General features: G+C 33.5%; 1 protein-coding gene and 1 long non-coding RNA gene across 2 annotated transcripts; both read right to left on the bottom strand.

Moving 5' to 3' along the window:
- Positions 1-15,530: 15,530 nt before the first annotated feature.
- LOC141668022 (uncharacterized) lies at positions 15,531-16,985 on the bottom strand. The gene is made up of 2 exons (XR_012552861.1): positions 16,790-16,985; positions 15,531-16,018 (listed from the first exon to the last, which is right to left on the bottom strand). It is a non-coding gene; the product is annotated as an uncharacterized LOC141668022 (long non-coding RNA).
- Positions 16,986-18,209: 1,224 nt separating this feature from the next.
- Positions 18,210-23,815, bottom strand: LOC141666986 (putative NOT transcription complex subunit VIP2). Its single transcript, XM_074473255.1, has 15 exons — positions 23,679-23,815; positions 22,794-22,904; positions 22,447-22,522; positions 22,178-22,356; positions 21,973-22,021; positions 21,728-21,868; positions 20,781-20,978; positions 20,614-20,706; positions 20,065-20,159; positions 19,830-19,976; positions 19,294-19,707; positions 19,133-19,185; positions 19,006-19,047; positions 18,649-18,793; positions 18,210-18,568 (listed from the first exon to the last, which is right to left on the bottom strand). The coding sequence occupies exons 2-15, from the start codon at positions 22,809-22,811 to the stop codon at positions 18,509-18,511; spliced, it is 1,710 nt and encodes a 569-aa protein (XP_074329356.1). The 5' UTR covers positions 22,812-22,904; positions 23,679-23,815; the 3' UTR covers positions 18,210-18,508.
- Between the last annotated feature and the right edge of the window lie 1,519 nt (positions 23,816-25,334).

The following is a 25,334-nucleotide window of genomic DNA, read 5'->3' on the forward strand; positions in this document are numbered from 1 at the left end:
TCAGCAATTTGGGCATGTTGCTTCTCTTGAGTTTTCTCAATGGCTGCAACTTTTTTAGAAATAGGTATGATATACCTGTTCTTGTCAAGCTTGATCTGTAGATTGAACTTATCAGTTTGTTCCCTGAGTGTATCAACCTTTTCATGAGTAGAAGTATGTAGACCTTGAAGATGTTTTGTAGACAGAGGTGTGATCTTGAGTTGTGTCTTGAAATCAGCATTTGTGAGCAACTCATCAGCTTTTGCAATGTGCTCTGTCAGAACTTGAGAACATGGAATAAAATCTGATTCATTCCACTTCTTGGTCCACTCAACACCTCGGTGAGTATCCTCCCAAGGAATAGGTGCTTCCTTTTCAACAAATTTCTTCACCAATTCTTCCTTTCCCAGAGTAGGTACTAGAGTCTCAGCAGAAACACTTTCATCAGAACTTGAGGAAGACTCATTCTGTTCTGATAGCTCAACAGTGTGTGAAGCAACTGGAGATTCAGGAATAACATCATCTAAATTCTGATCAGCAGAATTTATCTCCAGAGCTGGTGTCTTTGATGTAGATGGAGCTTCCAGATAAAGAACTTCAGGTATATTCAAATTATGAATATCTATTTCAGAATTATCAGTTTGTTCTTTAGCATCATCTATATCTTTAATAGGAGATACAGGAGGGGTAACAACTATGTCATTAGTAGTGTCTTTGGCTTGAGCTGGAAGGGCTTCAATGATAATTGGTTCTTGTGAGATCAGAGATTCCTGATCCCCTTCCTCAGCTTCTTCAATCTCTTCTGATATAGCCTTAGCCAAATACCTCTTAGCCTTCATTTTATTCAATCTCCTTGACAATAAAGGAGTTGCTTCACCAGCATCAGAATTTACAGATTTCCTTTTCAAATTATCAGAACTTTGAGCTGCTGTTTCTTTCTGAGAAGTAACATTCTCAGCTTCAATTATCACAGGTTCAGATGCATTAACCCGTGCTTCAATTATTTCCTCTTCACTCTCAGACTCATCTCTAAGAATCATCTTCCTTCTCTTTTGTGAAGGTCGAGGAACAGACTTTGTCCTCTTAGAAGGTTTGGAAGATGAAGGTCTGGTTGTTTGTGATGATGGTTGAGAAGTCTGAGGTGTTTGTGTAGAGGTGGTAGATGCTGATGGTTGAGGTTCTGATGGTTGGACATCAGGATATAGTGCAGTGTATTTAACTAGATCATAGGTTATTAAGGCTTGTTTGACAGATAAAGGAATTCGAAGGGGTCTTAACACAGCCTTCTTATTTTCAGTAGATAATAAGTCATTAAAAGCTCTTTTAGCTAGTCTAAATGGTGAAAGTGATTCACTAGCTAATTGGGGCCTATCAGAACAACAAGTACTATAGATAAGATGACAGAATCTAGCAAAATATACAGTATTCCTATCTTCTGTCATCCTTTCCCCAGTAAAGCCTAAAACAGCACTTGCATATTCAAAATCACTTTGATTAATGAGAGCATACCCTATTTGTTGACTGAATATGGGGATTGCATCAAAGTTAGAACATTTGTTTGCAAAAGCCTTGGTAATATAGTCAAAAAAGAAACTCCATTCCCTCCTTATGTAAGGTCTCTTCAATTGACCCAGCTTAGCCAATGTCTTTTCATACCCCAAACGGGCCATCATATTTTGAAGAACTGGTTCCTCAACAGTAGAGTAAACACAATTCTCAGGCAGCTACAGTGCTTGTTGAACCGTGACCAATGTCACGACATGCTCATCCTCCCCTGATGAAAAGATAATACTTGGGGACCCTTGAGCACCACCATCATCATATACTCCACTTCTCCAAAACTCCAGAACTTGGGTTCCAGAGATTACTTCAGGTTGGGTTAAAGCATACCCAATATCAGAATTAGCGAGAAAATCCTGAATGAAGTGAAGTTCTGATGGAGCTTCAGCCTTGCTAAGAATGGCGGAGTAGTTGTTAGGAAAAAACTTAGCTCCATTGAAAATTACGTCTTTTGGTTCCATTTCTGTAAGAAATTAAGTGAGAAAGAGAGTGTTTGCAAAGTGTTTGTTAAAAGTCCTGGAAGAAAATGCTTCAGAGAATATTAGAGAGAGAGAGAACAAGAGAGATGAAAAATAGAAAAGTAAGTAAAAGATTAGAAAATCTGTTAACTCCCATATATATACTCTCTCCACTCAACAGTTATATTTTTGAAGCATGATATACACTTTACACCTGGCATCGTGTGAACAGTCAATAAACGGTTAGAGCAAGAGTTAATGGGCACGTAAAATAAGCAATAATTACCGTGCACATGCAGTTTTTCAGGACATACACGTTAACCACTAACCCATAATGATTATGACTGTTTTTATCTCACCCAAATTTATTCTAATTTAAATATGACTGTTTCAGATTTTACCACAAATAAGTCAAGTAAAGAAAAATGCCACGTAAGCATCAAGGATTCCATCAGGATTTAATATCAGAACTTAACTTATATCAGATTTTAACAGTCATCATAACATGGCTTCTGTACTCAAAAAGTGAATATCTTTTTCTGTGATTCTTCATACAAATACTAACTTGTTTTCTTCAGAATTTAATCATCAGAACTTCCATCAGAACTTGTCCTCGGAATTTATACAAATAACACTTAACTGTTTGTCAACAACAACTTAATCACCACAGTAATTTTCATCATTCATATGGAGTGAAAGTGTGTGCATTCAGCAAAATATCAGATAAAGATTAAAGTCTGATAAACTTCAGTACATCTTAGAAATAAGGCATAACTCAGAAAAATTATTAAAATCTGTCATCAGTCATGATGTCTACTATAGAACAAATTTATGCAAGAATCCACCTCAACTGTTTGTGCTCATTTTATGCATCTTTTGAAATTCCTTTTTACAGTGGTTTCTCAGTGTAAGTGAGTCACGACTGGTTATCAAAATTTATGTTGTTATCAGAGTATTTCTCCAGTAATCATAGAGTGTGAAAAGTCACAAAGATAAATTTTTGCTTTTCTAATGCATATCACTTAATACCAGCAATGTACTTGGGTCTTCCCTTCCACATTTTTACTCTAGATCTCAAAGGAGTACCTGACTTTTATTCTTTTCTTTTCTTTTCTTTTCTTTTGATAAGTGAGGCTTATCAGCACTTAGTTCATTCTTAAGATTTACTGACATCAGAATTTGACAGATAAGAAACAAGGATCTAGTTTGTGACTTAGTAATAAGATACACAAAGTAAACTTGACTAAGCTCAATATCAGAATCTTCTTGTGTTAATGAGTTTCCACATAAATAACTAATTCAAACATGGGATTTCTAGTATATTAAAGACTACTAGGTTAGCATCTAGCACAGTTATCCTCATTGGATTGAATAGTCACAGAACTTTTAAAACACTTATCAGAGTATATAAATCCACATCATATAACAATCAGTATTTAATGAATTTTCAAATTAAGCACGGATTACATATAGATAATATAATCTGTAAACACTGATCATAAAGTCTGATGCATGAGAACAAAAACTAAGCAGATTTAGAGAAAGAACCTGAAACCATTCCAAGTTCATTTACCAATCTTATAAAAGTAGCTTCACATAGTGGTTTTGTGAAGATATCTGCTAGCTGTTGATCTGTTGGAACAAAATGCAATTCCACTGTACATTCATCCACATGTTCCCTTATGAAATGGTACCTAATGCTGATGTGCTTTGTCATTGAGTGTTCAACTGGATTACCTGTCATAGCAATAGCACTTTGATTTTCACAGTAAATAGGGATTTTAGAAAATTCTAACCCATTATCCAGTAAATGATTCTTCATCCAAAGAATCTGTGCACAATAGCTTCCTGCAGCAATATATTCTGCTTCTGCAGTTGATGTGGAAATTGACTTTTGTTTCTTGCTAAACTAAGAAACCAATATGCCTCCAAGAAATTGGCAGCTTCCACTAGTGCTTTTCCTGTCTATTTTGCATCCTGCAAAATCTGCAACTGAGTAGCCAATTAGCTTAAAATCTGATTCCCTAGGATACCACAATCCTAGATCAGCTGTACCCTTAAGGTACTTGAAAATTCTTTTCACAGCTAATAAGTGAGGTTCTCTTGGATCACCCTGAAATCTTGCACAAAGATAGGTAGCATACATGATATCAGGTCTACTTGCAGTTAGATAGAGTAAGGAGCCAATCATATCTCTATAGTTAGTATCTACTGATTTACTAGTATCCTTATCTAACTTGGTTGTAGTGGCCATGGGAGTGGATGCAGTTGAACAATCTTGCATTCCAAATTTCTTCAGTAAATTTCTGGTGTACTTGGATTGACAGATAAAAGTGCCTTCTTCCGTTTGCTTGACTTGAAGGCCCAGAAAATAGCTGAGTTCTCCCATCATACTCATTTGATATCTTGATTGCATTAGCTTTGCAAACTTCTCACACAGTTTGGAATTAGTAGAACCAAATATGATATCATCAACATATATATGTACCAAAAGTAAGTCATTTCCATGGTTGAGGTAGAATAAAGTCTTTTCAATTGTGCCTCTGTGAAATCCACTTTCCAGAAGGAATTGAGCTAAAGCTATACCATGCTCTTGGAGCTTACATAAGGCCATAAAGTGCTTTGTCAAGCCTTTAGACATGATTGGGAAATTTAGGATCTACAAAGCCTGGATGTTGTTCAACATATACCTCTTCTTCCAATTCTCCATTAAGAAAAGCACTTTTCACATCCATTTGAAAGACTTTAAACTTCTTGTGAGCAGCATAAGCCAAAAAGATCCTTATGGCTTCTAATCTAGCAACTGGTGCAAATGTTTCATCATAATCAATACCCTCTTGTTGAGAGTAGCCTTTAGCAACTAGTCTTTCTTTATTCCTTGTAATTATGCCATCACTGTCAGTTTTGTTTCTGAAGACCCACTTTGTACCAACAACTGATTTGTTCTTTGGTCTTGGCAATAGGGTCCAGACTTTATTTCTTTCAAATTCATTTAACTCTTCCTGTATTGCTTGCACCCAATCAGTATCTTGAAGAGCTTCTTCCACTTTCTTTGGTTCAGTATGAGATAGAAAGGAATGATAGAACATTCATTTAAAGTTGCAATACTAGTTCTGACACCTGCTTCAGGATCTCCAATGATTAAATCAGGTGTATGTGCTTTAGTCCACTTCCTTGCAGATGGAAGTTGATCTCTAGAACTGGATCCTCCCCCATGATTCATGTTGTCTCCATCAGCATTTTCTGATGCTCCCCCTGTAGTTATGCTCTCTGAGACTTCATAATTTGAGTTTGATTTTTCAGGAGTTGAAGAATCAGAGCTTCCAGAATTATCAGAATTTGGCTCATCAGAACTAGATGAATCAGAACTTGAAGAGCCGGTGACAGGTTCTGATGCTTCTCGAGAGTCTTGAGATGTGGTAGGTTCTTCAGCTTGCTCCCCCTGGACAGGTGAATTTTCCTTTGGAGTTGTTACCACAGTTTCAATGACATCAGAACTTAATCCATCAGAACTTATAGGATTAGGATATAAGTCATCAGAATTTCCAGAATCAGAATTTAAATCTTCATTCTCAAATCTCAGCTGATCATGATCATCGAAATCTTCAAGTCCAGTACTCTTCTTATCATCAAAAGAGACATTGATAGATTCCATGACAACTCTTGTTCTTAAATTGTAGACTCTAAAGGCTTTTGTGGAAAGTGGATATCTAACAAAAATTCCTTCATCAGCTTTTAGACAAATTTTGACAGCTGTTCAGGGTGAGTCTTAAGAACAAAACACTTCCATCCAAATACATGAAAGTATTTCAGATTTGGCTTCTTTTTCTTCACCATCTCATATGGTGTTTTTCCATACTTGTTTATGAGTGTAGCATTCTGTGTAAAATAAGCAGTCTACATAGCTTCAGCCCAAAAGTACGTTGGTAGCTTTGCTTCATCAAGCATAGTTCGTGCAGCTTCAATGAGAGTCCTGTTCTTTCTTTCTACAACTCCATTTTGCTGTGGAGTTCCAGGTGCAGAAAATTCCTGTTTGATTCCATGATCTTTGCAGAACTCTTCCATGATTGAATTCTTGAACTCAGTGCCATTATCACTCATTATTTTAACAGAATCTTTGATAAATTTATCCAGCTGTCTGACATGATCAGTTAGAGTAGATGCAGTTTCAGTCTTTTTGTGCAAGAAGTACACCCAAGTGTACCTTGTGAACTCATCCCCTATAACCATAGCATATTTTTTCTTTGCAATAGACATGATGTTGACTGAATCAAATAGATCAACATGTTGTAGGTGATAAGGCTCAAGAATTAATGACTCGGTTTTGCTCTTGAAAGAAGATTTTCTTTGTTTTGCCTTCTGACATGAATCACAAAGGCCATCAGGAGCAAATACTATTTTTGGCAGTCCTCTCACAAGATCTTTCTTTACAAGTTCATTTATATTTTTAAAATTTAAATGAGAGAGTTTTTTTGTGCCAATTCCAGCTTTCTTCAATTGATGCTCTACTCAACAGACAGATTGCAGAAACATCAGTATTTGTTGAAAGTCTGGCTTCATAAATGTTACCATGCCTGTAACCTTTCGGAACCACTTTGCCTGTAGAATTACTTATAACTTCACAGTGTTCTTCAAAGAAATCCACATGATAACCTATGTCACAGATTTGACTTATACTCAACAGATTGTGTTTAAGTCCTGAGAAAAGAGCTACTGTCTCAATGATGATATTCCCAAGATTGATCTTTCCATATCCCAGAGTTTTTCCCATATTGCCATCTCCATAAGAAACTCCTGGGCCAGCTTTCTCCACAAAGTCTGATAGCAAAGCTTTATTTCCAGTCATATGTCTTGAACATCCACTGTCCAGAACTAGGATGTTCTTCCTGTTGCCCTGCAATCACAAAGACCACTAATGGTTAGTTTTAAGGACCCAGACTTGCTTGGATCCTTTGGCCTTTTTGAGTTTGTTAACATTTGCAGCGAATTTAGTATCAGAGTTTATGCTAACATTTTTCTTATCAGTATTAACAGTATCAGACTTTGCATCATACTTTACACTAGAAGGAATTAAAGCAACTTTCTTCAAAGAAGTTTTAATCTGATAATAATCATATACAAACTATGATATTCCTTACAAGTATAAATGGAATGCCATATACTACCACAATAAAAACAAGGATTTTGTGGCTTAAACCTAACAGACTGACTCTTAACTCCTGACTTAGAAGGTAAGGAGGTTATATTCTTATTCTTCCTGCAAAAAGAAGCCAGATGGTTAGAGTTTTCACAGTTATAGCATTTCTTTCTAGGAGCATTAGGAACAGGCATATAATTGTTGCTTTTATTCACACCTTCCTTTCCATTCCTATTTTTCCTAGCTATATTTACCTTGTTTATACTGGTAATCTCTTTCAGCTTATGTTTAAGCTGCTTCTTAGTCATTAAGCCTATGTTAACTTCAGTTGGTTTATCCTTTTCTAGTTTGTCAGAAGTTGACTCTGCTATCACTTCTGTCTCAATATCTTTCATCTCTTCAGAATCAGACTTTACAGTTTTAGCTACAAACTTAACAAGATTTACCTTTGGCTTAGTAGTTTGTTTAACAATAATTGGCTTAACTTGTTCAGTTCCTTTTTCACTTTTCTCATCTCCATAACCTAAGCCCTCTTTCCAGTTTCCACTACTTAGTATATCCTGAGTTGCTCTTCCAGAGTTAGTCCAAGTCCTGATAATCTCTCTCTCCTTTTCTAACTCAATTTTTAGAGATTTATTTATTTTTAGCACTTCATCTCTAACATAAAAGGCATCATCTCTATCCTTCTGAGTTTGATGGAACATAACTAACTCTTTTTCTAAATAATCATTCCTCTTTTTAAAAGCAAGATTTTCAGAAGTTAATCTCTCACATGTTAAAGTTTGATCTCTGTAACTAATGAACATGGTTTTAAGATATAATCTCAACTCAGTAATATCATCAGTATGAAAGGCATAAGTTGTTTGAGGTACCTTTAACTCGGCAGCATCAGAACTGCTATCAGCATTTGCCATCAAGGCATAGTTCTCCTCATCTTCAGAATCTGAGGTGTCTGTCCAGCTTTTCTTCTTTGTGACAAGAGCCATGCCTTTGTCACTCTTTGCTTTCTTGCAGTCAAGAGATATGTGGCCTTTCTCACCACATTTGTAGCATTTGACATTTGAGTAATCTCCTCTGTCAGACTTTCCTCCTTTGCCTTCAGATTTTCTGAAGCCCTTCTTATCAGAACTTCTACCTTTCCTGGAAAACTTCTTCCCCCTTCTGAATTTCCTATAGGCTATCTTTGTGATACCCTTCACCATAAGAGCACACAGCTTTATCATCTCTTCATTAGCATCTACTTCAGGTTGACTTTCAGTTTCTGAATCATCATCATCAGAACTTGATAATTCTGAATCAGACTTTATGATGAGAGCCTTTCCTTTGCCTTTCTTTTGAGGCAGCCACTTTAGGGGATTCCTCCTCAGCTTAAAGAGCAACTGCCCTTGACTTTCTTCCATGCATCTTGCTTCTTTGATCCATCTCAAGTTCATGAGTCTTGAGCATACCATAAATTTCATCAAGAGTAGTTTCATCAAGAGCATAGTTGTCTCTTATAGTAGTTGACTTCAAATCCCAACTTTCAGGAAGAGCTAAAAGGAATTTAAGATTTGAATCTTCAAGATCATATTCCTTGTCCACCAGCGACAGATCATTCAAAAGTTTGACAAATCTGTCATATAAACTAGTTAATGACTCATCAACTTTTGAGTCAAAGTGCTCATACTCTTGAGTGAGTATAGTACTCATGTTCTTCTTGATTGCATCAGTTCCCTGACACCTTATTTCCAAAGCATCCCATATCTCATTTGCAGTCTTGCAATGAATTACCCTATTTGACATGATATTATCAATGGCACTATGTAGCAAATGCCTTACCTTTGCATCCTTGGCAATAGATGAGATATCTTTAGCTGTGTATTCACTTTTCTCCTTTGGTATGGTCTTTGCTGGATGATCTGCAACTACAACAGAGAGCTTGGTTGGCTTATGCGGTCCTTCATAAATTCTGTCAAGGTATTCTAGATCTGTAGCTTCCAGAAATATAGCCATCTTCACTTTCTAAATAGGATATTCATAAGGTCTCAGTATGGGAACCCTGATAGTCTCATATCGACTGTGGGTTTGAGTCTTTGGAGTTTTTTCAGTTTTGTCGGGCTTAGTTGGATTTTCTGCTTCTTCAGACATGATTGTTTTGGATCTTTACTATATGTGTGTTCAAAGATAGGCTCTGACACCACTTGTTAGGTCACACAACACTGTAGAAGGGGGTTGAATACAGTGTATAATACAATCAAATTGATTTAAAGCATAAGTAACAGAAAACAGATGTATTCGATATAATAAACTATGTTACAATGGAACTGTTGATGAACAAATATCACGAGAGCTGCTAGGTTATAATGTATGATCTTCTCGATGATCGTAACTCTTATAGAGTAAACCTATGTTTGTGTTTATATAGACACACAATTACAAGATAACTTCTAATTGATATGGAATATAATTCTGTCTCCTAAAATATATCAATCAGATATCTTATATAATTCTTCTAGTCCTCTAACTCTTTCCATGCATATCTTCTTCTTGTATTAGTCTAGATCTTCTTTCCTGTAAATCAGCTTCCTTCCTTAACTGTTAGTCCTCCAGTACTTAATTCTGATATCCATCTTCTGATATTATCCTCTGATAATCTAAGTCCTGATATCCTTAAGTCCTGACTTCCAGTAAGTCTTGATTCCAGTAAAAACTGATATTTCCTGTTAGTTAACATCTTAAAACTAAACATGAAACATATTAGACATGACATCTCAAATATATCCAACAATATATATTCACAATATATATCTCCCACTATTTTTATCAAATCAATAGCCCTACCTATTAATTCGAAAAGAATATATTTTATATCCTTTCTAGTGATCCAAGATCCATATTTCACCATGTGTTAGGTTAACTTTGCCTTTTCTCCTAAAATATGATTATTTAGGTAGACAATATTTGTCAATTATATCAACTATATAACTCTTGGATATCTTGGTGGAACAACATTTATTCATATTTATCTAATAAATCTCTCCAAACTCCAGGCCTCTGAGTTCACAATCCTATTGTGATAACTTAGTTAAGTCAAACCCAATAGTCAAAAAGTATCAATATACTTCAACACATCTCAGATGATAGATGGGAGTACTTCGCTTTGGCGAACCCACTCCTTATTGATCTAGGGGTTAACACATTGGACTCATCGGAAGGCATATGATTAACTTAATATTAACTTTAGGGTTTTGTTAGTTTTAAAACGATCATGATCCCATCATAAAAAGATTCCCAATTTTTATTGAATAAAATACTTCAAATCAATAATCGTCAATGGTTTGATTTTCAGGTAGTGAGTGAGTCACAACGGTCTCGCTTAAAACCCACAACCTTACAAGTTCAATGAACTCGCTTTTGACAAAATCGCCCTATGTCGGAAATAAAGAAGATTAGTATTTTATTCCGTATTTCATAAACACGAGAATCTCATAATTGTTTGTTCATTTTAAAATCTTGAATCGTTACAGATTTTATCTTGTTTAGCAAGCATGGCATGGGTTTCGTATCTAATACATGCATTCTTAATTTAATTAAGCATGCATCATTAAACTGCTCTACACATACATTATCATATGAGCATATATATGTAAAGTGCAATAAAGTAAACGTGGTTAGTTATGACTTCATCTTACGGGATCTACATAAAGATAATGACAAAGATCTAGGTCAATCTAAGGTGGAAAATAAATACAAGCTAACTATTACATGTCTTCTTTCTTGAGTTGTCTCTTCCTTGTATTGCTTCCTTGGATGACCTCCATGCGAGATTACCCTTCCTTGATATTAAATCTTCATCTCTTCATGTACATTACAAGAATAGAATAAAAAACTAATTTAATAAAATTACAAGAAGAAGTCGAGTTATATTCGACATTTATAATTACAAGATCAAGCGACATGCAAGTCGTATTTAAAAAACCAAAACCATTAACCTAAGGTCATAAGCCATAACCATCCACCATACTCAATTAACACATAAGAACATGTTAGAAGACATAATCTGATCTTAACATATCATACCCATCATGATCTAATCATAAAAATATAATATGGAAAAAATCAGAAAAACCATAATCAAATTCTAAAAACATTAAATCGCTGTTTATAGGTAGTAAACGACGTCAAACGCCTTACAGACGAGTCGTTGATAGAATTAGCTATCAGTTTTGTTCAGACGCTCGATTCCCTATCAAACAGATTATTCGTTCACGAAAATTGGACACCAGACCCAGATTTCAAAAAATCTGCAACATCTGATTAAGAATCCATATCTAATACGATTCTCATAATAAGAACAAACATAAATCATGTATATATCAGTATACATATAGATTATATAATCATCATATGATTATGCAACTCACATGAATATCGTATATTCAAACCATACAAATACAAACGTATTGTATCAACATCAAAACATGGCAAATCACATGCATGCTTGTATATCAAAAACGGTTAAACACATAAACTAATTAAACACTTTCGCAAGTAGCTCTAATGCCATTGAAGGGTTTCGAGCATATAAACGCAACAGAAATGATGTAAATTAAATTAAAACCAGAATAAAATTGAAACCCTACACAGGATCCATGTGAAAATAGATATTTAATTCGTAGTAAGAATATTTACCTAAAAGAAGCTTTAAGAGTTCATTAATGGAGGATTAATAGAGTTCCAAACCTTGTTGAATCACCACGTATCCCGCTCTCGCGATCTACGCTCTACGGTATCCACACGAACGCTTTTCCTGAAGGATTGATATGTACTAGCACCCGAAAACTCCATATCTACCTCTCTTCCTATTTCTCCTTGAACGGCTAGGATTTTGTAAAATATATATCCTACTATATAAATCAGCCCTCAAAGAGTTTATATAGAGAGAAGAATGAGTTTTTTAATTATAATATAATTATAATTAATACTAATCTGAAATCTCAATTTATAATTTAATTAAGTCACACTTAATTAATAATTTATTTCGGAATTAGTTTAAGTAATTTCTCAATTTATTTATTTAATTAATTAAGTCATATTTAAATAATATCATAACAAATAAATTACTTATTTAATTTAAATTTATAATTTAAATTATTTCTCTTTCAAGTGTTCTTTGTGTGACCCTGTACTTTATTATTACGTTGGAAATAATTTTAATATCTCATACTAAAATTATAAACAATGAGTGTCATCTAGTTATACATCATTGCTACCTAAGTAATAATAATTAAATCGGTGGTACGATTAAACCTTTCGTGATAATGTATAATGTAATATAATCTCTTTAACCAAATATTATAGATTAAACTAGAGGCATGTAATTTGTCATCCTCATCATATTTTAATCCAAGTTTCATTGATCAATGAGTAGACTATCATATCAAATCAACATTTGAGCGTGGCCACGCATTTATATAGTCTAGCTCACACAAGAGGCCAATAATATCACTTCTTAAATTAAGAGGGTTAAATTCTTTCTAGATCATTCATATTTCTCATATGATTCATAATATACCCGAAATACACTTTTATCATTACTCGGTCAAAGGTAACTTTTAATATAATCAAAGTACATTAATTGTCATATAAAAATATATTGATTTCAAGTCTAAGGACCATTACATTATTATCACAGTGAGAATTACTTATGACACATGAGACATGTAGAATCTTACATTGGGTCTGTCCAGCACCATGTATATTTACATCTGCCTGTATTTATGACTTTAATATCACTATACCTATGATCAATGAGATGCAATCATCAGTCAACAAACACACCAGTCTTAATGCATTATTATTGTCCCTTAATAATAATACTCTACTAGTGACCTTTGGGAATATTGATACTATTAGTACATGCCTCCTTCGTATCGGCTTTTGTATGGATACCTCTACGTCGTAAATCATTAATGCGGGAGACGTGGTGTTCGGTTAAATTTAGGATCTCATTTTGATAACCATAATCGTAAAGTTCTTTAAGATAAACATCTCATCCACGAATTAAATATTGTTTTTCGCATGGATCCTACGGTGAATTTCGATTATTATTCAGTTTTTACAGTTTTAATTTAGTTTTCGTTATATTTTTTATGCCCCAAAACCTAACACTAATAATGCACACCAATACTCTAAACTTGCATTTACCTTAATTCTAGACTCATCTATCATCACAATATCATCAGCAAAAAGCATACACATACACCAAGGCACATTAGCTTTGATATCACGGGTAATCACATCCAAAATAACTATAAATAACAATGGGATTTAACACTGATCCCTGATGGAGTGCTATCTCAACCGAAAAATAATGAGTATCTTCAACTGTGGTCTTAACACATGTTTGTACCCCCGAATTCATATCTTGTATGATGCGTAGATATAAATGAGAAACCACTTGAGCTTGTAAATATCGACAAATAACCTCTCGTGAGATATTGTCATAAGTCTCTATAAATGTCATATGAAAATATTTGCAACACTCTCGATATTTTTTCGTAAGACCACGAAGGTTATGAATAGCCTAAGTTGTTAATTTGCTAGGCATGAAACCAAATTGATTCGCTGAAATATCTATGATCCTTTTAAGTTTGAATTCAATAACCCATTCCCAAAATTTCATTATATTACTAAGCAACTGAATATGACGATTGTTACTACAACTTTGAGCATCACCCTTTTATTTATAAAAAGGCACCACAACACTGTACCGTCATTCATTCGACATTTTAGCCATCTGAAGTACAACATTAAAAAGATCTGTCAACCAGCGGATACCAGGTTGAGTCAACACTGTGTCACCTTAATCGAAATATCATCTAGACCAACTGTCGTACCCCTATCTGTCATGCATAAGTCTGCTCTCACTTTGTCTCTATTAATATCATAACTGAGATCAATGTCTGAACATATCGTTTAACATAATTTTATTAAAATATATATACATTTAATATGATTTAGTTGAAATACATATTTATCATCTTTAAAAATATATATGCCTAAAGTTTTGTAGGCACATGAATCCGAATGTGTGTTTCTAAAATTTTGAAAGTAAAATTCAGGTGTTTTCTATTTTCCAAATTCAGAAAACATATCAAAATTGCTTTTTCCCCGTTTTCTGAGTCGTAGTTATAATTTAGAATTAGTTTTCTAGTTATTCTATTTTCTAACTAAAAAAAAATTATGTGATGTGAATATGAGTTTAAAATTTGTTTTTTTAAATAAGAAAATATTGGTAGTTTATATGTGAACATGCCCATTATTAATAATCTCTCTCCTTGTTGAGAGTGTTTCTACCCCTTTATTGGGTCTTTTCTACTCAAATTTTGAGTTTGGTTGTCTCTCTTTACGAGAGGTTTGTTTGTTCTGATATATGGATCACAGATCTGCAGACATTTTTATAAAAATGGTTCATTGATGATGGTTCACGTGATATCTCGTATTTGGTCGTATTTTCGAAAATGCCAAGAAAAATCAGGTATTCAGAATTCTCAACACTATAACATATTGTTAGTTTTCTCTTCAAAAAAGTTGAATATTTTAGCGATGCAAGCAAGGGATGCTCCACATTGCAAGATCTACTCGACAATTATAGTTTTAATGGAGGAAATCTTGATTTGATTTTTTTTATGTATTCGTTTCATTTCAATCAATTTTATAGATGACGTATGGCTTATTATTAGTGAATAGTTTTATCTTTAAAAACAATTATATATGAATATGCCCTCAAATTTTGTTTTTTTTTCAAATAAAGAAACATTAGTAGTTATTTCAGAAAAAAAAATATTAGTAGTCTAGAATAATTATATGCAAGTTATCATATTATACAATATTAACTTTACAACCCGTGCGTTGCACGAATCTTCATTAATATTAATTAAAGGAAATTAATACTAAATAAAAATATAATTGATTAGATTTGAACTATTAACCTTATTTGTATGTCAATAAATAGTAATATCAATATTTGTTTTTGAAGAGATTCGAACTTGAAACTTGGATGGCGTATAAATAATAATATAATATTTGCTATTTGCGGGATTCGAACCTGAAAAATTGAGTAGTGTAAAATAATAATATAAATATCTGTTTTTGACGGGATTCGAACCTAATATCCTTTTATTATTTGGATCTAACAGTCATGATTACTTGATTAAAGAGATCCGACGATCATAAATGACAATAACCAAACCAATAAAAAAAGAGCATACCAAATTATATCTCATTTCGGTTATTATAGTGTATTGTAAATACATTTTTATAAACAAGAAACTTTGGCTTTACACTTTAATATTCTAATCCCCGATAATATAATTGTAAACAAAAAAATGAAATCAATTTAAACGAGAAGACGGTGACGTTTAGGCTAACGCCTCTCAAATTGTCTCTATCTATTTTTCTAATTTTTCCAATTTTTTTAGTTAATAAATATTAAAAACTACAATTATCTTATATTATTCTAAATATATTAGGGTAAAAGACAAAAATAACCACATCTGAACAATCATCGCCCGAAATACCCACGGGCGGGATGGGGCTCCCTAAATGCCCACGGGATGCGCCTATGCGTAAAACGCATCTACTGGATACGCCAGAGAACTGATGAAATACAGACATATTGGGCTTTTGAAGGAACACGAAGAAAACAATTAGGGCTTACACTATATACGCCTTCACTATCTCCGTATGAGATTTACACGCCTTGGGCAGTTAGGAAGAATTAACCGCATACGCCTTCCGCCACTCCGTGTAAGTGTCATACGCCTGCGCTAGAGTCAAAACAAAGAGATACGCCAGCTCCTTGTCATATTCCAAGAAAGTGTTCAGAATGGTTTCGTTAAGCCTACAAGAAATATATTGAGAGCCCAGGAACCTAAATTAGCTGATTTCTTTGAAGGTATGCAAATTTGGATACTGAAGAGAATGTGGCAATCAGTGGAACACATACTCATGTTGGTCCAGGGGGTTATTTGCAATATGCTGTTTACATATTAACTTCTCTTGGCTTTGTGCCACAATCATTTGAAGCTATTGTAACAGCAACTGAGTTAAGTATTGTTCAAGCACATGAAAACCTTAAGCCTGGTTCCATTTTCATCAACCAAGGTAACAACTATACATTACCTTATGTTCCTTGAGTAAGCTCAATAGATAAATTTTCAAGCACTTTACTTTAAAAATCTCGATGGTTCTTAAATTGGAACCATGAATTGAGCAGGAGAATTGGATAATGGAGGAGTAAATAGGAGCCCCAGTGCATATTTATTCAACCCGCCAGAGGAGAGAGCAAGGTATACGCATAATTTAGATACACAAATGACGCTTATTCAAGTACTGTATTACATAGAATAATAAAACTTATTATCTTACGGTCATATCATCAAACACTTGTTGGTCACAATATATGCCCAACTGAAAGAACACTTAATTTATTAATACAAATAACCACTACTTATCTATAACATTAACAATAAATCGGCATCCAATTTTCGAATAAACATTCAACTTAACAAATGACTATACTCTAAACTAGATAGAGATAAGCAAACAAAACCCTAATTTATAAATTTATCAAAGAATAAGGATAAACAAGGATCAAAATTCATCAACTTACATCGAAGAATTAGACAAAGTATGGCAGAATGAACGCTAATGACAGCAGTAATCGCACTAAACAAATTGCAGCTTGAAGAGGATACTTCTGTACTTGGTCGTTATATTTGTAATCCTATATTTTCAAGTAAGAAAGGAGATACGCCGCTGAATGAAGCGTCTGTAGTGGGTATTTAAGTCGGTACTTTTGAGAATGGTTAAATTGGGCAGCTCACCCCTTAAAAATGGGTATTTTAGGCAATTTTTCAATATATTATCATCATTTCTTATATTCTCCAAAAATTTTACATCTTCGTAATATTCTACTAAATTTTTATAACATTTTCCATTAAAAATTTTGAAATCAACTCATCCTTATAATACTCTCCTGAAACTTCTTCTTACTTCTTAAAATTTTTGAAATGAACTTATCATCGTAATATTTTCCTAATACTTTTCATTTCTCCTTAAATCAATTTATTACCATCATTATATTTTTCTAATTTTTAACCAATAAAATATTACAAAGACAACTATCTATAAATATGTTTTTCAATAATTTTTTAAAATCATGATATTGTTTCAATCTATTTTTTTGTAATTTAACTTCTATTTTTCTTTAAATAAATATAACATCTTGATATTCTCCTAAGTTTATTTTAATACCATTTCTTCTTCATTCTCCTAAAATCAACTTTATGTACTTTTTCATTAAATAAACATACCATCTTTATATTCTCCTAATTTTCCTTTTTAATACCATCTTTCTCATTTAAATCAATTTCGCTATATTATATTTTTCTAAAATTGTTTTTAATTTTTCGCCTAAGATTTATTACAAAGACAAGTATCTATAAATATTTATCAGCATTTCTAATATTTTCCTAAATTTTCTACAACATCTTCTAAGATTTTTGACATCAACTTGCATTCATAATATTCACCTAAAATTTCTCCTTTTTTAAATCAACTTAGTATCTTGATATTCTCCTAAATCTCCTTTTTTAATATCATTTCTTCTTGTTCTCCTTAAATCAACTTATTATATTATATTTTCTTCTAAATTTTCTTTAAACTTTAGCTAATGAAATATTACAAAAAAAAATATCTATAAATATCTCAATATTTTTTAAAATCATATTATCATTATATTATACTTAGTAGAAAACGAGGGCGATGAAATGACACCTCTTATATTATTTCGATATATTTTTATAAAATTTTCAAAATTTTATATTATTAAATGAAAAAATATAACATTGGCTATGAAATAATAAATAATATAGTTTTTTGTTATTAGATTTGTGAATAGTGAGAAAAAATTAATGAAAGTAAACATGTTTAACGAGAAAACTGCACATACGAAATAAAAAAAAAAACGAAACATTTTTTCTTAAAAGGCCTCTTAGTACTTGTTAAAGTAATAAAAAACAGGGCTTGCATGCACTTGAAGCAATTCAATCACTGCTTTATATACTGCTCTATTCTTTCGTTACAGTCACCACAAAACAAACTACCAAACGATTTACAATGCTAAGAACAGTCTACTTGCAAATACGCTAGGCTTGGTGTGCATTGCTGGAGAGCGACTCTACAAGACAATAGGCCATCCCCAAATGTAAAATCTAAGTATCCAGTACACAGTTTTGTAAGAACTAAGAACTACCAAAACATAAAAGTTCCCTTCAGAATATATTCTTTATCGCCTAGATGTATGACAACGTCCAAAATAAAGGAAGAGCTACTGGCGAGGGAGGACGGGTCTTTTCTCAACCATTTCATACTGAACAACGAAATTATCCTGAAAGTCAAGTAGAGTAAGTATGTTTATCACTTGAGGATTCATGAAGAGAATGATACAGCAAACAAGAGGATGCAAACCTTTCGAGTTGTCTCCCAAGAATTTGGATCAAAGCAAAAGTAGCAACCTCTTTCATAAGTGCTTGTCTTAACAAGAGGTTCCATTTTGGGGACCCGTATGAACCACAAATGAAACTCTCTGTGATAGAACCATCCTCTGGTATGCCTACAAGAATGTAACAAAAAGTGATTACTTGTTCAGACGTGCATAAAGTAAGGATCTGCATCAATCACTTTTAATCCTCTCAACTAAATTTGATCGTTAGTCCCGTAGAAATTTGTAAACTGTTCCTTGTCCCTTAATACTGTTATATCCAAATCAACTTTTCATAAGAAGGTAAACACAAAATAAATTGCTGTATAATAAGAAAGGCATACAGTTCATTTGCAGCATAAAGCTGGGCCTCTTCTTTTGGCATGCTGTAAAAGATCGAATAGATTTTTGTTATATAGCAGCCAAAGGAAAATAAAGAAATATGCAATTTAGTGGGACAGGGATATTCACCTGTAAAATATATAAAATAGTGTTTCTTGTCGAAATCTTGAAAAGAATGCTTGCTGCAATAATATAATATCAGAACACATGAGACAGAAAACACCTGTTGCAAACTTTTCTTATTAATATTTGAGGAAGAAGAGAAACAGTAATTCATAAAAAGAGCTCACAGATAGTGCAGGCAGTTGTTTAGAATTGAAACACTCTGGAACACTGAAATGTGGCTCTCCCTTGGCAGGTTCTTCAGACCATGGCGAAGCAAATTTTTTGTTAAGAATCTCCGACGAGTTTAAATTTAGACCTAGAGTCATTAGATCAATTCCCAAAGCAAGGGAGGTCAAGTCCGGATTACTCATCCTAATGATACTCAACAAACCAAGCAATCCGAATCTATCTGCGGTGCCTTGCAATGCCTGAGCAGACTTCGAATCCTGATCTCTAAATGTACTACCAGATCGAAATTGGGATTGCTTCTGGAAGTGTTCATACTGCTGGATCAGTTGATCATAGGATCCGACACCTGATATAGCATTTGACAAATTTGTAGGCCTTGAACCACTCGCAGGTAAACCAGAACTTCTGACCTAAAGAAAAATAAGGTCGAACTTTAACAAACTAAACAGAGGATAATAGTATAATTGGATTTCTGGTCCTAAATATGGATACAGCATCCTGATGCAAACTTGCCTCAGGAAAATGACAATACCTCAGAACTGTTAAATTGATTATCCTGATTGTTTCCTGGTAAAAAGGAGAGTCCACCACCTGTTACTGATTGAGCATGCTGCTGCTGCTGTTGCTGATGATGAGATGGATATGAACCTCCTATGTTGAAACCAGAAGACCTTCCCACCTGTAAGATAAAAAGTACAGAAGCACACGATGATCTATTGACTGGTTTATATTGATAAGCATAGACGGTGTGTTGATAGGAAGCGTACAGGCAAGTGGCGGGATTGCATCATTGACATTACACTTTCATGCAGTTGTTCCTTCTGGTGCATATTACCTTGAAACTCACTACTGCCCCCACCTGCTTCAGGAACAAAGCTAAAATCCAGCATAAGATAATACACTAAACAAATAAATTTAGGATAGCTAGTTTACTGAAAATATGCCACCAAGAGGTTCTGTCTCTCACGTAATTTCGCCCGCCCGTTCGGTATGCGACAAAAAAAAACATATGCATTGTGGACAACTGGATATTTTAATAACAGCACATGCACTAACACTTTAACATGCGATATTTGCACTATCAAACGAAACATTGCCAAAAGAGTTCATTTTATTCGGGCAATAAACATGAAAATTTCCTGTGATCTAGTGTAAGCCACTACTTTCGAGGGAGATATGGGAGTACTGGTACAAAATTGAAATATACATTTACTCAATAAACCATGTATACAAAAAAGCGGTCATTACATGATAAAGCAGGAAGTACATCTGTGAAATAACGACAAGGTTCCACGTCAAGGAGAAAGTAAACACACCTTTGTATCCGGGTAAAGCAGGAAAGTCTTCATTTTGCATGCTGAACTCTTGGTTTTGTTGGAGAAATCCAACACCTTGTTTGCGAGTCAATCCTGCACATCAGACAACACATTTTGTTGCAAAATATTGCATGGTAACAGCATATAAAATATTTTAATTACCTTACCTAATTGCCCTTGTGAACCAGAAGCAGAATTAGGTTGCCCAGTTAACTGAGGAAAATCATTTATATCAAAGCTTGCATGGTCACGACTTAGTTCATTTAACAACGCTAGATGATTGTTGCCTGTTTGGAAGTTATTTTGAGACAATTGACCTCCACCAGCTGAATAAGGATTCCCTAGCATAGACACCATCTGTGGCCCTGTAGTATGAAGTGTCACTTGTCTAGAAGCCTAGAATACTATGCATGCTTTATTCACATTTCACAGGGCAATATGGCAATATAAATTTAAACCCACATGCAGAGTGTCGATGTCATATATACTGCAATGTAAATGACAGAATCACAAGATACAGAATAGATGGCATGAGGACAGACTACCCCAGCTAAAATATTTGTAATGAATAACCATATATACCCGTTTGGGAAATCTTAAAATAAGTAACTTATAACTTAAAATGAATAAGTGTCTTAAAGTGAAAAGTAGATTAATACTTATAAGTTATTTACGTGTTTGAATAATTTTAAGTCAGAACTTTTTTGTATTTAAATGACCTAAAATAAAAAAATTTAAATACAATTATCTTAATTCGTGAGCTTTAATAAAAATATTTTAATACATATATTTTAAAACCAAAGTTCATAAAAAATAAAAAAAATCAAAATAAGTTGAGAAAAAGTATGTCGTTACTGACATCCAACTTATCAGCTTATAAGTGGTAAATTCCACTTATAAGTTGGGTCGACAAGCACTCGTCGATAAGTTATTAGGGACTTATAAGTCATAAGTCGACCTATAAGTTAGAGCCAAACATTATTATAAGATGGTAGTTCACCAGAAGGGCAAGCAAATGCAGTTAATATATGCATTTTTAACTAAATCAGCTGAATTACATGCATACAATTCTACTTTATCAGGTTTCCAATCATGACATACAGATCATTATTACCTGTTAAATTTAGGCGCGAACCAGAACCAGGCATATTTAAACCAGCACCAGAACTCATACTCCTTCCAATATTTGCGCCACTAACAATGTTACCCATTGAGTTAATAAGCCGCCCTCCATTTCCTAAACTTGGCGACAGGCCTGATCATGCAATTATAGCCTTGTATTGTGAGTATACATGCATAGAGCTCATATAATAGAAAAGAAAATACTAATTTCATCTATTATACATGTGCAACACATACCTCCATTATTTGTTATTCCTGAATGTGCATGTGAGCTTCCAGGAGATGGCTGCAGTCATAACAAATTAGCATGAAGACTCAAACTCTAATGTAGTGTTTGTGTGCTTGTGCTTCTGTTATCATAATGTGGGTTTATGGCTGGGTAAAGCCTGCCCAAATTTGCATGTTGGTGAACTTGTTTCTGTCATAAAACACTAAAAAAAACCTGAGAAAGGGAAGCAGGAAGATTGTTCATTGTAAATCGTCCATTTCCTATACTTCCTGCAGCTTGCTGAACTCCACTTGAAGGACCACCGTTACCTGCGGAATTCCTTGATGCGTATGTACCGGCCATATTGGGTATGCTGTAGTTTCCGTGGGCACTATGTAGCCCTAGAAGATTACCTATTTTATGGACACAGTTTATGTATATGCATTCGCAAGAAAAGGAAACAAAGAAGCGCAACCAAACCTTTCCATTGGAGTGTTTCTAACCTGATTGAGCAGAATATGCTGTTGTATAAGCTCTTTCACTGGAATCTGGAAGATTCGAGGTGCCATTCAGTCCTGACTGCAAAACAATACATATCGGATCTCTGAGTATGAGAAGTTATAGACAAAATACAGGCATCAATTAGACTATTAAATACTTAACCGCCATCTAACTGAAACATATATCTCTTGATTCTGACACTTGAGCAATTGTTCAAGAATAATATTTTAAATTCATATAATATTAATACAAATTAAATGTCAAAAATATGTGGAAACAATTTGCAACATAATATTATAGCTGGAGCATAGCACAAAGACTTAAGAAATGGAGTGTAAAAGAGAGATACATTGAGAAGCCCAGACATTGCAACACGGAAATTTAACGGCACACATTCATAGCACAACTGCTGCCTTTCTTATCTCTATTTGGTGAGTCTCCCCAATCCTACAAATTGTTTCTGTCCACAGACAGACATTAAGAGATCATTTATATTGTCATATAATATAATAAATCATATAATAACAACATAACAGCAATAAAGTTTCCAAAACAAATACATATTCTGTCTTATAATTTAAAAGTTAGCCTATCATATTTAGCATCACATAGAATTATCATAAACAATCAATTATTAAAACAGTAAACGCAGAATGCTTTTCAAATTATGGCTCTTAACTACAAGAAGAATTATCATAATCAGTTGATTATTACAACATAAAATGCAGAATGCTTTTCAAATTATGGCTTTTAACTACAAGTAGAATTATCATAATCAGTTGATTATTAAAACATAAAACGCAGAATGCTTCTCAAATTACGGTTCATCACTACAAGGTTCTAATATAATATCCAATAGCATCAATAGAGTAAAAATTGAGAATCAAATATAAAAATTAAAGGTCAGTTGTTTACGACACACGAATCGAATCAACTAAGAATTGGCAACAGCACAAAGATATGAACGATGAATCAGGCAAACAACTAATCCAGAAACTATAACTTGTTCAATACAATCTCGTCACTATACTCAAATCAAACAAAAAAAACAGGCACGCACATATATCAAGACAAAGATCAATTTCAATAACAATATAAGATCAATTTCAATAACAATATAAAACGGTGAGAAATGAACTGACAATATAACTGATCGATTCAAAAATTACATACATACATATCTATACGTATATATATAGATATAGTCGGTGAAGCTAAGGAGTGGCGTACTTACGAATGGGTAGATCTTGAGTTGGGTGGTGAGAGTAAGGGATCAACACGCACGAATGTTTCTCCTCTTCCTCCTCTTCTTCTTCTTCTTCTTCTTCTTCTTCTTCTTCGACTCTACTCTATTTACACAAAATGTCCCTCCATCCCATTATTTATTTTCGGGTCAAAATACTTCGTAATTGAAATTAATTATAAATTTTTTATATTATTAAAAAATATATTTAATTTATTTTAATATATTTCAGTTTTTAAAATATAAAATTATGATCAATTTATGAGAAAAGGGGATAAATTGAGACCGAAAAAATATTTATCTTTTTTTTATCATAAAGAGTATTTGACCCGTTAATACTCTAATGTATTATTTTGATTTATCCATATATATACTATTCTATAAATCCAATCAAATTTAAGTAATTATATTTAATATTTTTTAAAAAATTACATTAGTTCGTGTTGAATATTGTTTTGTTTTAACATGAACGAGCAATATACTTCATTTTGTTTTAACCCGATATCACTATATTAACGAATAATTTTTGCGGCGGCTTCTTCGGCGGAGGAGAAAGCGAAGGTGCGGAGAGGGATGAGAAAGATGGGAGGGGGAGACAGAGTAGGGCGGTGAGAGAGTAGGGTATGAGAGAGAGGTAGTGAGAGAGAGGGCAGAGAAATTAAAAAAGGAATGAGAAGATGAAGATGATATTTTTGCAATTTAATTGTTTGTATGTTTAAAAAGGTAGTAAATTTGCAAGATTTTAAGTAAGATAGTAGAATTGCAAATAAATATCCAAAAGTTGGTATATTTGTCAAATTTCCTTTTTTAATCACTTCGATAGCAATTATTATTTTGTTGTATCCCAATGCAGCAAATCTTACTAACTTATAGTTTTTTGGCCTGTATTAATATACTACTAGAAATAGTGCCTACGACATCACCCCTTTAACATCAGTTAGAAATGTCACCGATGTTAAAAGCAGTTTTAACATCGGTTGCTTTCAAACCGATGTTAAAGGTGTTGTAAGACATCAGTATATAAACCAACCGATGTCTATAATCGTTTTTAAAAAAAAAAAAAAAAATGCTCGCTTCTTTCTTTCCCCCGTTAATACACCAAAAAATTCCCCCCTTAACCAAATTTTTTTATTTTCGGTTTCCCCCTATTAAACAAAACCGTTTCCCCGCTTCTCTGCTCTCTCTCTCTCAGCTCTCTCATTCTCTCTTCTCTCTCACTGTCCTCTCTTCTCTTTTCTCTCTCATCTATCACTGTCTCTTTAACCTAAAACTTACTTTTCACTCTCTTTAACCTAAAACCCCTAAATTTATATGAATTAAACTCGATTAATTCATAAATCGAGGTCGATTGGTGCTGAAAAGCCTTGAAGGAAGTGTGGACTACTCGATTAGTGTGTGAAAAGTAAGTTATTTTCGAATTTAATTTCAAATTTTATATTTTGATTTTAATCGAGTTTATTTGTACAGGTCGGTCTCTGGAGCTGGGTTTAAACTCACATGAATAGTGTATATTGTTCTATTTTATCATGTGGACATTATACCTACCATCAAATTATCTTTTGATTTTAATTTAATTTTAAACCGATTCAATATCACTTGTATATTTGTCCGGGTGAATAATATACATTATTTTATTTTTGAAGAAGA

This window comes from Apium graveolens, chromosome 6 (genome assembly GCF_009905375.1).
Source record: "Apium graveolens cultivar Ventura chromosome 6, ASM990537v1, whole genome shotgun sequence".
Classification (NCBI taxonomy): Eukaryota; Viridiplantae; Streptophyta; class Magnoliopsida; order Apiales; family Apiaceae; genus Apium; species Apium graveolens.